At 42.5% G+C, this 16198-nt stretch overlaps 2 protein-coding genes across 2 annotated transcripts in view; both read left to right on the top strand.

The window, feature by feature from the left end:
* The window catches only part of LOC115226091 (leucine-zipper-like transcriptional regulator 1), a 39324-nt gene extending 28724 nt beyond the window's left edge, over nt 1-10600 (top strand). Inside the window, exons 18-22 of the mRNA XM_029797070.2 lie at nt 2813-2991; nt 4133-4282; nt 4448-4501; nt 7462-7542; nt 10355-10600. Coding sequence (XP_029652930.1) covers nt 2813-2991; nt 4133-4282; nt 4448-4501; nt 7462-7542; nt 10355-10471 — 581 coding nt within the window. The 3' untranslated portion in view covers nt 10472-10600. The remainder of the gene's footprint in view (nt 1-2812; nt 2992-4132; nt 4283-4447; nt 4502-7461; nt 7543-10354) is intronic.
* Nucleotides 10601-15259: 4659 nt separating this feature from the next.
* The window catches only part of LOC115226167 (nuclear transcription factor Y subunit beta), a 20687-nt gene continuing 19748 nt past the window's right edge, over nt 15260-16198 (top strand). Inside the window, exon 1 of the mRNA XM_036515005.1 lies at nt 15260-15785. The gene's annotated coding sequence lies outside the window, so the exon portion shown is untranslated. The remainder of the gene's footprint in view (nt 15786-16198) is intronic.

Raw genomic sequence — 16198 nt, 5'->3', positions numbered from 1 at the left:
GACTGCCCTCCACCTGTATTCCCCTCCCCTCCATCTCCTACCCTCCTTCACTCTCTTGAACATACCACTGCCTATCCACCCTGACAAATCCTCTGGGCCACTTCAATTATATTGACCTCCCCGTATATATATTCATCTTCCCCACCATCTCTCTTTCCCTACTGAGGTACCCATGTACCTCCCCTATAACAAGGTACATGTTTCTATCCTTCTATCATATTTTAGCCTCTCATCACTTGGCATAAGGCCATCTCCCTCAATACTGCACACAGCACACAGATCCTGTTTCATCCACCCTTCCAACCTACTTATTTTGGCAGTCTTTCCCCTGACCCTCTGACACATTGGATCCTGTCCAACTCCTGCCAGCTTGGGGCATGGAAAATATTAAACAATGATGATTATATAAAGACCACTTTTGGTCATGAATGACCATGGGATTGCACCTAGAAAGTTCCCTTCCAAGGCACAAATGTGTGGAAGGTTGTTTATGTAAGACCAGCAGTCGCCCATACATACCAGCCTTCCGTCTCCCCACCACTGATGTTATCCAAGGGAAAGGCAAAGGGGCCGATACAGCCTGGCACCCGTGACGTCACAACTCATTTCTACAGTTGAGTCAACTGCAGCAACGTGAAATAAAGTGTCTTGCTCAAGAACACAACACACAGCCCAGTCCAGGGATTGAACTGACTACCTCACGATTGTGAGCCTGATGTTCTAACCACTGAGCCATGTTCCTTCACTGATGATCATATATAAAGGTGATAAACTGTGTTGTGCATTTCCTAATGAGAAAAGGAACAATAAATATCAATATATATAAATATGTGGAGGCGCAATGGCCCAGTGGTTAGGGCAGCGGACTCGCGGTCGCAGGATCGCGGTTTCGATTCTCAGACCGGGCGTTGTGAGTGTTTATTGAGCGAAAACACCTAAAAGCTCCACGAGGCTCCGGCAGGGGGTGGTGGTGATCCCTGCTGTACTCTTTCTCCCACTCTTTCTTCTGTTGGCCTGCTTGCTTAGCCAGCGGGGTGGCGTCATTCAAAGGCTAAAAAAAAATGCAAACGCATTGTGACCAGCGATGTGTAACAACATCTGATGGTCTGGTCGGTCACGTGATCACATGACGTGATATATAAATATATAATAAAAACTTACTTGGAGAATAAGAAAACGACGCGTGGTGTTCAATCATATAATAACAATTTATTAATAATATATATGCATACATACATACATATATGTACATACCTACATCTATATGTATATATACATGCATGGTGTCCTGTACTCATATATGCATGTATATATACATATAGATGTATGTATGTACATATATGTATGTATGTATGCATATGTTTTATTTATTAAATTGTTATTATATAAATATAGGGGTTTTTTCCAATGGCGGCCCATTTTCGCGGGGTTCCACTATTCCCTTCTCTCTCTCCCTCTTTTACGTTGTCTGCCATCCCCCCTCTTCCTTTCCCCCCTTCCATTGCTAAGAGCATTTTTAAGCCAGCCCATCAAGTTCAACATTCGCATATTCCCGGTGCACCCGCCCTTGTCCACCCCCACCACCAACACCAATACCGGATATCTCTATATTTTGCTCCATCTATACCGGATGTCGCTTCTCCCACCACCATTATAGGTGTCTACTCTTCGAACCCCCCTCTTCAATACGCTATTTCACCATGCATTACCCCTCTCTTGATATCCTACATTCTACTTGCCTACAACCTGTCATCATTTCTCTGAACCACCCCTCCCCACTGGTGCTCCCCTATATTTCTGCACCCCCCCCCACATAAAAAGCACCATCCGAACGTGGCCGATGCCAGACCCCTCTGGCACCTGTGCAGGTGGCACGTAAAAAACACCCACTACACTCGCGGAGTGGTTGGCGTTAGGAAGGGCATCCAGCTGTAGAAACACTGCCAGACTAGACTGGAGCCTGGGGCAGTCCCTAGCTCCCCAGACCCCGGTCGAAACCGTCCAACCCGTGCTAGCGCGGAAAACGGACGTTAAATGATGATGATGATGATATATATATATATATATTGTTTTTACCATTATTGTTTTTTGTATTTTATATTCGTGTGGCATCGTCCGTTTTTCTGTCCCTGTTTCGTATACATTCGATCCTTCTTCCAAGAAATCTAATGCTCGTAGCTTAGTTTTTCCTTGGGGCTGGCCGGATCGGAGCGATCTCAAGATTAATCAGCCGAAATTGCTAGGATGATCCGGTTCTTGACTGAAGATTGAAGGCTTCGAATGTCCCGTCCATGTTTTTTGTATCGTCTTCTAAATGTTTCACGTTCTTGTCCCAGTTTGTATTTTTCTACATATAATATATATATATATATATATACATACACACACATATATCATCATCATCATCACCATTGTTTAACGTCCGCCTTCCATGCTGGCATGGGTTGGACGATTTGACTGAGGTCTGGCAAACAAGATCGCTGCACCAGACTCCAATCTTGATCTGGCAGATTTTCTACAGCTGGATGCCCTTCCTAACGCCAACCAATCTGTGAGTGTAGTGGGTGCTTTTACATGCCATCAGCACGAGGGCCAGTGAGGCACTACTGGCAATGGCCAAGCTCAAATGGTGTTTTTTTATGTGCCACCAGCACAGGGGCAAGTCCAGCTGCACTGGCAAAGACCTTGCTCGAATGTTGTCGTGTCGCATGCCAGTGGCACAAGTGCCAGTAAGGCGACGCTGCTAACATGCTTTTTAGTTGCCTAGCAACAGTGTTTTTTTGTAAATTTTTTTTGTTTTTTGTCATTGCAGCAAACACCCTAGAGAAAGACATGGAGAACTTCCTCAAAGTGGTCGGCATGGAATTCTGTGATATAATTCTGATCCTGGATGGAATCTTAATCCCAGCCCACAAGTCCATATTGGCAGCGAGGAGCAGCTACTTCGAGGCAATGTTCCGTTCATTTATGCCTGAAGACAACACCGTCAAGGTAAGTGTGGTAGTGATAGTGGTGGCAGTGGGTATTGTTGTTGTTGTTGTTGTTGTTAAAAGAAGGGTTTGGAAAAACACAAGCAAAATGGTAAAAAGCATTTGTCATCATCATCATCATCACCATCATTATCATTTAGCGTCCGTCCTCCATGCTAGCATGGGTTGGACGGTTCAACTGGGGTCTGGGAAGCCAGGAGGCTGCACCAGGCCCAGTCAGATCTGGCAGTGTTTCTACAGCTGGATGCCCTTCCTAACGCCAACCACTCCGTGAGTGTAGTGGGTGCTTTTTACGTCCCACCGACACAGGTGCCAGACGAGGCTGGCGAACGGCCATGATCGGATGGTGCTTTTTACGTGCCACCAACACGGAGGCCAGTCGGGGCGGCGCTGGCAACGGCCACGTTCGGATGGTTCTCTTACGTGCCACCGACACAGGTGCCAGACGAGGCTGGCGAGTGGCCACGCTCGGATGGTGCTTTCTACGTGCCACCGACACAGGTGCCAGACGAGGCTGGCGAGTGGCCACGCTCGGATGGTGCTTTCTACGTGCCACCGACACAGGTGCCAGACGAGGCTGGCAAACGGCCACGCTCGGATGGTGCTTTTTACGTGCCACCGGCACGGAGGCTAGGCGAGGCTGGCGACGGCCATGCTCGGATGGTCCTTTTTACATGCCACCGGCACGGAGACCAGGTGAGGCTGGCAACGGCCACGATTGGATGGTGTTTGTTACGTGCCACCGGCACGGAGGCCATTCGATGCGGCGCTGGTTACGGCCACGTTTGGATGGTTCTCATACGTGCCACTGGCACTGGTATCATAACTACAAATTCCATTGATGTTGATATTATTCTTGCACCTTTCTCTAAATTGTGATTTCGACCTTCCTTGGTCTTATCAGTGACAGACACTCGACTGCTAGAGACAGCAGCAACCCATCTCGTTACCAGTGATATATAGATTAACAGTGCCAGAAAAGGTGCTGGTGTCATGGTTAGCCAGTGAGCTTATTAAAAAATATATACAAGTGACAGGAGCAGACACCCCTGCCCCTCATTATGTTTCTTTCCACGTTGCTCTCCCTTTCCCACCTCCCTTTTTGTAACCCCTTCTTACTCTCCCCTCTTTTTGTCTTCCAGATTGCTATTGGAGAAATGGTTCCCTCATTGCAGGCTTTCCGCAGTCTGATGCGCTACATTTACTATGGCGATGTCACCATGCCCCCAGAAGATTCCCTCTATCTATTTTCTGCCCCGTATTTTTATGGTTTCACTAATAACAGACTGCAGGTAAGTCTCAGAGAGAGAGGAGCGAGAATGGGTTTTTTTTTTTTATATTTTGTTTATTGTATTTACCTAAGCAGCATTTTGTATATTATGCTTAACGCAGATATTCTATAGAAAGCATACTTAAATCTCTTGTTTTTCTTTTTCTTTTTCTTCTTCCTTCTCAAGGCATTCTGCAAACATAACCTGGAAATGAATGTGTCGTTTAAAAATGTCGTTCAGGTAAGTGTTGCTTTTGTTGTTGTCTTAATCCACTTGTGAAAGGTAGGAGAGTCCAGTTTGCTGGACATTGTTGTAGAGCTGAAAAAGAGGTAATTTCTACTCTTCTCCTCTGGAAGCCATCTACTCGTAATACCAGAGGGCGCACACTCTCCTACCCTGATGTAATCTCCAGGGATACAGGCATCCAGCAACAGGACCTCCGTAATGCCATGATGGACCATGAAGTCTGGCGTAGCATGGTAAATTCCATTGTCTCGACCACGGTCGAACAATGATGATGATGATGGTTAGGGTTAGGGTTCTCTTTTGGAAGTGCCATCCAACCAAAGTACAAATATATGGGAAACTACCACCTGTGTCATCTCTTGTGAAAGGTAGAAGAGTCCAGTTTGCTGGACATTGTTGTAGAGCTGAAAAAGAAGTAATTTCTACTCTTCTCCTCTGGAAGCCATCTACTCGCAATACCAGAGGGCGCACACTCTCCTACCCTGATGTAATCTCCAGGGATACAGGCATCCAGCAACAGGACCTCCGTAATGCCATGATGGACTGTGAAGTCTGGCGTATCATGGTAAATTCCATTGTCTCGACCACGGTCGAACAATGATGATGATGATGATGGTTAGGGTTAGGGTTCTCTTTTGGAAGCGTCATCCAACCAAAGTACAAATATATGGGGAACTACCACCTGTGTCATCTCTTGTGAGAGGTAGGAGAGTCCAGTTTGCTGGACATTGTTGTAGAGCTGAAAAAGAAGTAATTTCTACTCTTCTCCTCTGGAAGCCATCTACTCGTAATACCAGAGGGCGCACACTCTCCTACCCTGATGTAATCTCCAGGGATACAGGCATCTAGCAACAGGACCTCTGTAATGCCATGATGGACCGTGAAGTCTGGCGTAGCATAATAAATTCCATTGTCTCGACCACGGTCGAACAATGATGATGGTTAGGGTTAGGGTTCTCTTTTGGAAGTGCCATCCAACCAAAGTACAAATATATGGGAAACTACCACCTGTGTCATCTCTTGTGAAAGGTAGAAGAGTCCAGTTTGCTGGACATTGTTGTAGAGCTGAAAAAGAGGTAATTTCTACTCTTTCCTCTGGAAGCCATCTACTCGCAATACCAGAGGGCGCACACTCTCCTACCCTGATGTAATCTCCAGGGATACAGGCATCCAGCAACAGGACCTCCGTAATGCCATGATGGACTGTGAAGTCTGGCGTATCATGGTAAATTCCATTGTCTCGACCACGGTCGAACAATGATGATGATGATGATGGTTAGGGTTAGGGTTCTCTTTTGGAAGCGTCATCCAACCAAAGTACAAATATATGGGGAACTACCACCTGTGTCATCTCTTGTGAGAGGTAGGAGAGTCCAGTTTGCTGGACATTGTTGTAGAGCTGAAAAAGAAGTAATTTCTACTCTTCTCCTCTGGAAGCCATCTACTCGTAATACCAGAGGGCGCACACTCTCCTACCCTGATGTAATCTCCAGGGATACAGGCATCTAGCAACAGGACCTCTGTAATGCCATGATGGACCGTGAAGTCTGGCGTAGCATAATAAATTCCATTGTCTCGACCACGGTCGAACAATGATGATGGTTAGGGTTAGGGTTCTCTTTTGGAAGTGCCATCCAACCAAAGTACAAATATATGGGAAACTACCACCTGTGTCATCTCTTGTGAAAGGTAGAAGAGTCCAGTTTGCTGGACATTGTTGTAGAGCTGAAAAAGAAGTAATTTCTACTCTTCTCCTCTGGAAGCCATCTACTCGTAATACCAGAGGGCTCACACTCTCCTACCCTGATGTAATCTCCAGGGATACAGGCATCCAGCAACAGGACCTCCGTAATGCCATGATGGACTGTGAAATCTGGCGTATCATGGTAAATTCCATTGTCTCGACCACGGTCGAACAATGATGATGATGATGGGGCTATAGTAGAAGACACTTGCCCAAGGTGCCACACTGTTGGAGTGAACCCATGACCACATAGTTGCAAAGCAAGTTTCTTAACCACACTGTGGCTTATTAATTAAGTAATTACCATATTTTAATGTGTATAGGGAACCCTATTTTGTCAAAAATTAAGTTTAAAAAATATGGGAGTTTCTTATACATGGATAGTATTATAATTGCTTACAAAACCTTTTTTTCCAAATTTTAAGGCCCGAAAAAATTAGGGGTTTCCTTATACACAAGAATTCCTTATATACGTTAAACATTTGCCCAAGGTGCCACACTGTGGGAGTGATCCCATGACCACATGGTTGCAAAGCAAGTTTCTTAACCACACTGTAGCTTATTAATTAAGTAATTACCGTATTTTAATGTGTATAGGGAACCCTATTTTGTCAAAATTAAGTTTAAAAAATATGGTAGTTTCTTATACATGGATAGTATTACTCTCTTAACTCTTTTACTTGTTTCAGTCATTTTGACTGCGGCCATGCTGGAGCACCGCCTTTAGTCGAGCAAATCGACCCCGGGACTTATTCTTTGTAAGCCCAGTACTTATACTATTGGTCTCTTTTGCCGAACCGCTAAGTGACAGGGATGTAAACACACCAGCATCGGTTGTCAAGCGTTGTTGGGGGGACAAACACAGACACACAAACACATATACACACACACACATATATATATATATACATATACACGACAGGCTTCTTTCAGTTTCCGTCTACCAAATCCACTCACAAAGCATTGGTTGGCTCGAGGCTGTAGTAGAAGACACTTGCCCAAGGTGCCACGCAGTGGGACTGAACCCGGAACCATGTGGTTGGTTAGCAAGCTACTTACCACATTGCCACTCCTGCGCCTATAATTACCTACAAAACCTTTTTTCCAAATTTTAAGCCCAAAAATTAGGGGTTTCCTTATACACAAGGATTCTTTATATACATTAAAATACGTTAATTAATTTCTCTTTTGCTCTTTTTTCTTTTTCCAGATCCTGGAGGCTGCTGATAAGATCCAGGCCTCAGATATGAAGAAACATGCCCTCAACATAATCGTACACAATTTCCCAAATGTAAGTAATTCCGTCCCTTTCTCACAGATTATTTCGGGGTTTTCATTCTTTTCTTTCATTTTTACTCTTTTACTTGTTTCAGTCATTTGACCGCGGCCATGCTGGAGCACCGCCTTTAGTCGAGCAAATCGACCCCGGGACTTATTCTTTGTAAGCCTAGTACTTATTCTATCGGTCTCTTTTGCCGAACTGCTAAGTGACAGGGACATAAACACACCAGCATCGGTTGTCAAGCAATGCTAGAGGGACAAACACAGACACACAAACATATACACACGCATACACACACATATATATATATACATATATATGATGGGCTTCTTTCAGTTTCCGTCTACCAAATCCACTCACAAGGCATTGGTCGGCCTGGGGCTATAGTAGAAGACACTTGCCCAAGGTGCCACGCAGTGGGACTGAACCCAGAACCATGTGGTTGGTTAGCAAGCTACTTACCACACAGCCACTCCTGCGCCTATTCGCTGTTTTATATAGTTTTAGCGAGCTTTTAGCCCACTAATTTAATACAATGTCCGGTCATCCTTCGATAGCTGTAGGAATTAATCCAGTGAGAAACAACAACAATTCATATGAGTTTTCGAAGACTTCATGTACCTGGTGTATTTATTCCAATCCGTGAGGAGAGCATTTATACACAGCATGTATATTAACATTTAACAGAACAGAATGGAAGTTGAATAAGAAAACGTTTTCGTCCTGCTGCGTTCTATGACTGGTATAGTGGATTTAACAAAATTCAAATCAACGCAGGGTAGTCAAGTAGCAGGAACAGAAATGGAGACGACGTGGTTAGCTGCTTAATAAAGGACGTTACCGTATACAGTTTTACAAACCAAGGACGTTATATAGACCTCCTTGACTCAAGTTAGAGAAGGGTGCGTATTATACACAAGGTTTAGGTTTTCCAGAGGTACAGCCCCCTAAAAATCCCCTGCGTATTATACACAAGGTTTAGGTTTTTCAGAGGTACAGCCCCCTAAAAATCCCCTGCGTATACACGTTTGCATTATGTTATATGTACAATAATAATAAAGGACGTTACCGTATACAGTTTTACAAACCAAGGACGTTATATAGAGCTCCTTGACTCAAATTAGAGAAGGGGTGCGTATTATACACAAGGTTTAGGTCTTTCAGAGGTACAGCCCCACTAAAAATCCCCTGCGTATACACGTTTGCATTATGTTATATGTACAATAATAATAAAGGACGTTACCGTATACAGTTTTACAAACCAAGGACGTTATATAGACCTCCTTGACTCAAGTTAGAGAAGGGTGCGTATTATACACAAGGTTTAGGTTTTCCAGAGGTACAGCCCCCTAAAAATCCCCTGCGTATTATACACAAGGTTTAGGTTTTTCAGAGGTACAGCCCCCTAAAAATCCCCTGCGTATACACGTTTGCATTATGTTATATGTACAATAATAATAAAGGACGTTACCGTATACAGTTTTACAAACCAAGGACGTTATATAGAGCTCCTTGACTCAAATTAGAGAAGGGGTGCGTATTATACACAAGGTTTAGGTCTTTCAGAGGTACAGCCCCACTAAAAATCCCCTGCGTATACACGTTTGCATTATGTTATATGTACAATAATAATAAAGGACGTTACCGTATACAGTTTTACAAACCAAGGACGTTATATAGACCTCCTTGACTCAAGTTTGAGAAGGGATGCGTATTATACACAAGGTTTAGGTCTTTCAGAGGTACAGCCCCACTAAAAATCCCCTGCGTATTATACTCAAGGGCAGACTATACTCCAGGATTTACGGTATAAACGATCCTTTTATTGAAATCTACAAGATAAATGCATGATTAATTCAAAGCAAGGCCAGATCCAGTCTCTCACACATACCCTACAATGTCATTCTAAAAATAAACAATCACATCATTGAAATCTCAAAGCTATGAGATAATGCAGGATTAATTCAAAACAAGTCCAGATCCAGTGTCTCACACCTACCCTACAATGTCATTCTTAAAATAAACAATCACATCATTGAAATCTCAAAGCTATGAGATAATCCATGATTAATTCAAAACAATGTGAATAAATAACCATTACATTTGATAGAGTAATCTGAATGCTAAGGGATTAATGTTCTACTTCTCTTCCTCTCTCTCTGTCTCTCTTTACCTTCTTTGACTCTCTCTATCTGTTTCATATACCGTCTCTTTCTCTCTGTCTCTCTACCACCTCTTTTTCCTGCAAGACACAAAGTCAACTCCCCAGAAACAACTAGTCGGGTTATCTCCCTTACTCTACTATTCCATAACGTTGAGTTGTCTTCTGGCACGAGAGGCAATCCGAACCACATAGCAATGACTGTGAGGTCAGATCAGGCCTTTCACGTCTACCCTACAATGCCATTCTAAAAATAAGCAATCACATCATCAAAACCGCAAAGCTACAAGATAATGTATGATTGATTCAAAAGCGATGTAAGTAAGCATGACATTTTTGGCAGGGTATTCTGAATGCTAAGAGGTTTTGTTTTGTTCAGATCTGGCCTCTTGCACCCATCCTACAATGTCATTCTAAATACCGCAAATCCTCGAGTATAATGCTGAACTAGTCCGTCGTTCATATCTTCTAAGTAGCCTGACCCTTTCAGACGCCATTGTTTGAAAATTACCAAACATTAGAGTGGGGAAAAAATTGACTTAGAATCCGAGAGGAAAAAGAATGTTGATTGTTAAACACCAAAAATTATCCAGTCATTGAATTTATTTTGATTTGATTTCTCTCACTCAAATGTTTCTCTGTCTTTCTCTTTCGTTACAGGTGGCTCGCTTACCACAGATACGGAATCTAAAACGAGAACTGCTCTTGGACATCATCGATGCCGTTGGTAATGACATGAACGAAAGCCGACACTGTCAAGACTTGTCGAATTCATGACCCTTGACCTCCCTGTCTCTTCTAACGTTTCCTCTTATAAAATGACCGATTCCTTTGGCATTACAATTTGGTACCCGAATCCGAAAGAAACCTCATGCTCTCTGCTTTAAACTACAATCACAGCTGGACTGGTTTAGTTTATAAAGACACCAGTGCAAAACTGGTATCACTTGTAATACTCTAGAATTATATATATACTAGAAGTATCGCCCGGCGTTGCTCGGGTTTGTAAGGGAAATAACTATATAAGCATTTTTAGAGCGTTACTTCCCTTATATAACCCGAGCAAAAATCATTAAAAATGCGGTAAAACGATGGTAAATTTTTTTTTTAAATCACAGACTCATCGTAGACGTGCGCTAATACCCAGAAGGGCTCGATATGAATGACGACTATAAGATACCCGCTTTTGGTTAAACTGCACCGCAAAATGTGGGAGTAGTTAGGAATCTAAATCGGAGGAGACAGAGTCTCATACACACAACTTCAATTTTATATATAAAGATTAATTTATATATCTATTAATTATTAGAGATAGATGCAATATTACCACTCAAAGGTAATCTTTATATTCCACCACAGAATTTGGTGTTCTAACAACGCATCCATGTTAAGTCGAATGCAAAGATTACCTTTGGGTATTAATGATGCTTCCATCACCAATAATTAATTTTTTAATGAGCCTGTTGGCTATTTACAACATCAGTGCATGAAAAGATTCTGAAATTCTATATATCATAGCAGCAAGATTTGACTGGCAAGCGGTGACCGGACACCTTCCTCTGATGATGTCAGGTAGACTGAAAAAACATGATACGGGGACTTCCAGCACTCGTAACAGATGATTCCCGTCTGCTACAATTCATGTGTGTGCTTTTATGTACCAAGCGTCCATTCGAGAGGATCTCTCAAAGCTAATAACACACTGCTTGGTGTTCTAACAAGACCTCCATTTTAAGTTGGATATACATATATATATATATATATACACATATATATATATATTATATATATATATACATATATATATATACATACACACATATATATATATATATATACATACATATATACACATATATATATATATATATATATATATACCAAGTAAGTTAGGGGTTGTGGATCCAACCAACCAAGGGATAATACTTATCCAATATACTGTTGGTATAATACCCAAATTAGTTATTAATACACAAGTGGGTTTTTTTTTTAATTGCAATGCAATTAACTTACTTCTTGTATTAAATGGGTGAAGGTAAATAAAGAAATATTTTACCATTAATTTATAATACAAATAAGAAAATGGAGAAACGATTTGTTGTTTTTGAGGGGTTTTTTTTTTTCTCGAAGCAGTATTTGTGCAAACCCCTGCATGCACACAGACCTATAAATGCTAGACATAGCAGTCAAAAGGCAATTTTAAAAATCTGTGTTGTATCCCCATTCAGCTTTCCTGCGAATCCCTTTTCAGGTTCTATGAAACATGTACCAGTTGAACAATGGGGTCGATATAATCGACTTTCACCCTCCCCACTAAATTGCTGGCCTTGTGCCGAAATTTGAAACTCATATTGTACAATCGTTAATTGTTTTTATTCATAATATATCTGAACCATGTATTGTGAAAATGACCGTAATTGAGAAATAAAGCTAATAACATCACCTCTGTTCTTGGACTTATTGTATATATATATATATATGCGCAAGTGTGGTCCCGTTGGTGTAAGTATGGGCCCATTGGTGCAAGTGTGGTCCCGTTGGCGCAAGCATGGTCCCGTTGGGGTAAGCATGGGCCCGTTGGTGCAAGCATGGGCCCGTTGGCACAAGTGTGGTCCTGTTGGTGCAAGGAGGTGCAGGCATGGTCCCATTGGCGCAGGCGTGGTCCTGTTGCCGCAAGTGTGGTCCTATAGGTTCAAGTGTGATCCCGTTGGCACAAGCATGGTCCCGTTGGTGTAAGCATGGGCCCATTGGCGCAAGTGTGGTCCCATTGGTGCAGGCGTGGTCCCATTGGCACAAGTGTTTCCTGGTTTCCTTGGTGTATAGGTACTCCACCTAGACAGAATGCCTATCCATCGCAGGTGAACTGCATGTTGCAGGAGGAAAAAGTGAGAGAAAGTTGTGGCGAAAGAGTCAGCAGAAGTTTCACCATTACCTTCTGCCGCAGCCGCATGGAGCTTAGGTGTTTTCTCTCATAAACACACACACATCACCCTGTCTGAGATTCGAACCCGCGATCCCTCGACCATGAGTCTGCTGCTCTAACCACTAGGCCATGTGCCTCCTACCTCCAATATATTATCTTATCTATCCGCTCAGTTGAAGTCGACTCTCGGTCACTCAATGGATCAGTGTCCTCCAGTCAGTTCTATCCTGGGCCGCTTCTTTCAGATTGGCTATGTCCATTCCAGTATCCCTCTTGGTGTCAAGCCAGCGGGTTCTTGGTCGGCCTCTTCCTCTCTTGCCACTGACCATTCTGAGCATGATGTCCTTCTCCATATATACTTGGTATATATTTACTACAATGCCCTTAACTATCTTTCTCACACCAGGGCAGTGTTTCCCAAGCTTTTTACCTTTGTGTAACCCCTAAAATAAATTACATGTCTCAAGGAACCCCTGTGCAAAAAAAATTATATTCCATATCTTTCTCAGATTTTTTTCAACATAGTTCGCATGGTAAATATCATATACAGGGGTTGGACAAAATAATGGAAACACCTTAAAATTTCAAACAAATTTATTTTAATATGGGGTAGGACCACCTTTGGCAGTAATTACAGCTTGAATTCTACAAGGTATGGACTCATACAAGGTTTTAATTTTTTCCAAAGGGATTTTTGTCCATTCTTCTGCTAAAACAGTCTCCAGTTCTTGTAGTGATGATGGTGGAGGATATCGACTCCTTACTTGTTTTTCTAAAATGCACCATAAATGTTCAATAATATTGAGATCTGGGGATTGTGGTGGCCCTGAAGATAAGATGTTCAACTTCACTAGAATGTTCCTCGTGCCATTCAGTAACAACTTTAGCTGTGTGAATTGGTGCATTATCATCCCGAAAGATTGCATTTTCCCCTGTGTAAGGATCGCTTTGAAACAAATTTATTCTGTGAGGTATGAACTTGTACAAGGTTTGAATTATTTCCAAAGGGATTCTTGTCCAATCTTCAGCTAAAACAGCCTCCAGTTCTTGTAGTGGTGATGGTGGAGGATATCGACTCCTTACTTGTATTTCTAAAATGCACCGTAAATGTTCAATAATATTGAGATCTGGGGATTGTGGTGGCCAGAAGATAAGATGTTCAACTTCACTAGAATGTTCCTCGTGCCATTCAGTAACAACTTTAGCTGTGTGAATTGGTGCATTATCATCCTGAAAGATTGCATTTTCCCCTGTCTAAGGATCGCTGCCGACATCGTCTCCACCATCACCACCACCTCTATAACGTCACCGACAACATCACCATGTCATCCCGTTAGAACATCACCACCACCACCACCAACTATGTTACATAACTTTCCTAGTTTCCGCTTCTAGTGTAATATCACTTTTCTCACGTCTGCTCCATCGCCAAATTTGTAACGTAAATATCACCACCATCACCACCACCACCACCTCTGTGAAATAACTTCCAGCATCACCACTAATATCACATCCCTTCCAGCATCTTCACAGCGTCTACCATTTCCTTAACATCATTGCCACTCCCAAAACCATCATGACTACTACTACTATCTCCACCACCACCACCACCACCAACAACAACAACAATAACTACTGCAGTCTTCACCATCTCTATCGCCACCACTACCAACAACATCAACAACTACTATTACTACTGCTACAGCAGCGGTTACCATCTCCACCAACACCACCAACAACAACAACGATAATAAATAAGGCGTAGGAGTGGCTGTGTGGTAAGTAGTTTGCTTACGAACCCCGTGGTTCCGGGTTCAGTCCCACTGCGTGGCACCTTGGGCAAGTGTCTTCTGCCATAGCCCCGGGCCGACCAAAGCCTTGTGAGTGGATTTGGTAGACGGAAACTGAAGGAAGCCCATCGTATATATATATATATATATGTGGTAGACGGAAACTGAAAGAAGCCCGTCGTATATATGTATATATATGTATGTGTATATATATATATATATCTGTGTGTGTGTGTGTATGTTTGTGTGTCTGTGTTTGTCCCCCCAACATCGCTTGACAACCGATGCTGGTGTGTTTACGTCCCCGTAACATAGCGGTTCGGCAAAAGAGAACCGATAGAATAAGTACTAGGCTTACAAAGAATAAGTCCTGGGGGAATCGATTTGCTCGACTAAAAAGGCGGTGCTCCAGCATGGCCACAGTCAAATGACTGAAACAAGTAAAAGAACCACCGTCTCGACCACCACCAACAACAACAATAACTACGTCGGCCTTAACCATGTTTGTCACCCCCATCACCTCCAATAATAATTAAAACGGCAGCTTTTTCCATCACCATCACTAACAACAACAATTACATCACCATTTACCATCACCACCACCACCAACTACAACGAGTATAGCAGTTTTTTAACCATCGCCACCTCCACCACCAGCAATAACTACATCAGCTATTATCACCACCACCATCATTAGCAATGAGTATAGCAGATTTTACCATCTCCGCCACTACTACCACCAGCCATAACTCTTCCCCCATCACTAACTACAGCAGCCTGTATCGACATCATCACCACCATTATCACCACCTTCCCCAGCTCTATCGCATCTCTACGAATATATATATATATATATGTATATATATCCCCGACCCCTACCTGAGTACATTAGTACCACGAACGTAGCTTCCACCACCACCATCACCATTATCACCACCGCCGCCGTCTCTACTCTAACTCCTACTGCCTCACCGCCGCCATATTAATCAGTGCGCCTCCATCTTGACAAAAGAAGCCATCATGAAAAGTTAAACATCGAACACAAACAGGCAAAAATAGACCCTTTCGTAGCTAGATTTCCGAAATACCTGACCAAATAACAACAGTTTTATATAAAAACACAACGACAATTCGACGCTTTTGAAACCTTTAAATTTATTCACACACGACTCGGCCACGTTGTGTGTTTTTTCCCTCAAAAAACTATCAAAACATCGCAACACTTCTTCTTTCGCTCTCAGCGACCATCTTGGCTTGTTGTGATCTGGTTTGGTTGGTGGATTTCTGTGGCTTTTTTTAATGGTGCAGCCTTCTCACTGGTTCCTTCATTGACCAACCAACTTGACGAAAACTCATCCACCGTCCTTCATCAACACAGGTTCGTTTGTTTCTGATATTTTTATTGGCCTTTTTTACCCTCCCCCTCTCCTTCACCCCGGCTTTAATTATTTCCCAGTATTTTCTTTCTTTCTATCTGTCTGTCTATCTTTCTTTAGTGAAGTGCTCGGTATAAGTATACTAAAGCGTCGGCGACAAAAACCTAGAATTTCTCCCCCTCTTTTTTTTTTTACGTTCGTCAAATTTTAAATACACAACATAGACGATTTTACAACCATACCTATACACCAAATATACAAAAGACGGGTATTATTCGTGGTTCTGGTCGATAGATCAGCTGGAAATATTAGTGAAATCTCTCCCAAATCACTCATGATCATACGAGAAAAAGATAGATTCGACAATGTAGCCTATGTCTAAAATAAAAGAGCTAAGATCGTGGCTAAAATCTCA

Source organism: Octopus sinensis, linkage group LG29 (genome assembly GCF_006345805.1).
Source record: "Octopus sinensis linkage group LG29, ASM634580v1, whole genome shotgun sequence".
In the NCBI taxonomy this organism is placed as follows: Eukaryota; Metazoa; Mollusca; class Cephalopoda; order Octopoda; family Octopodidae; genus Octopus; species Octopus sinensis.
Note: the sequence above shows the minus strand (reverse complement) of the source record. Positions and strands in the feature narration are given on the sequence as shown.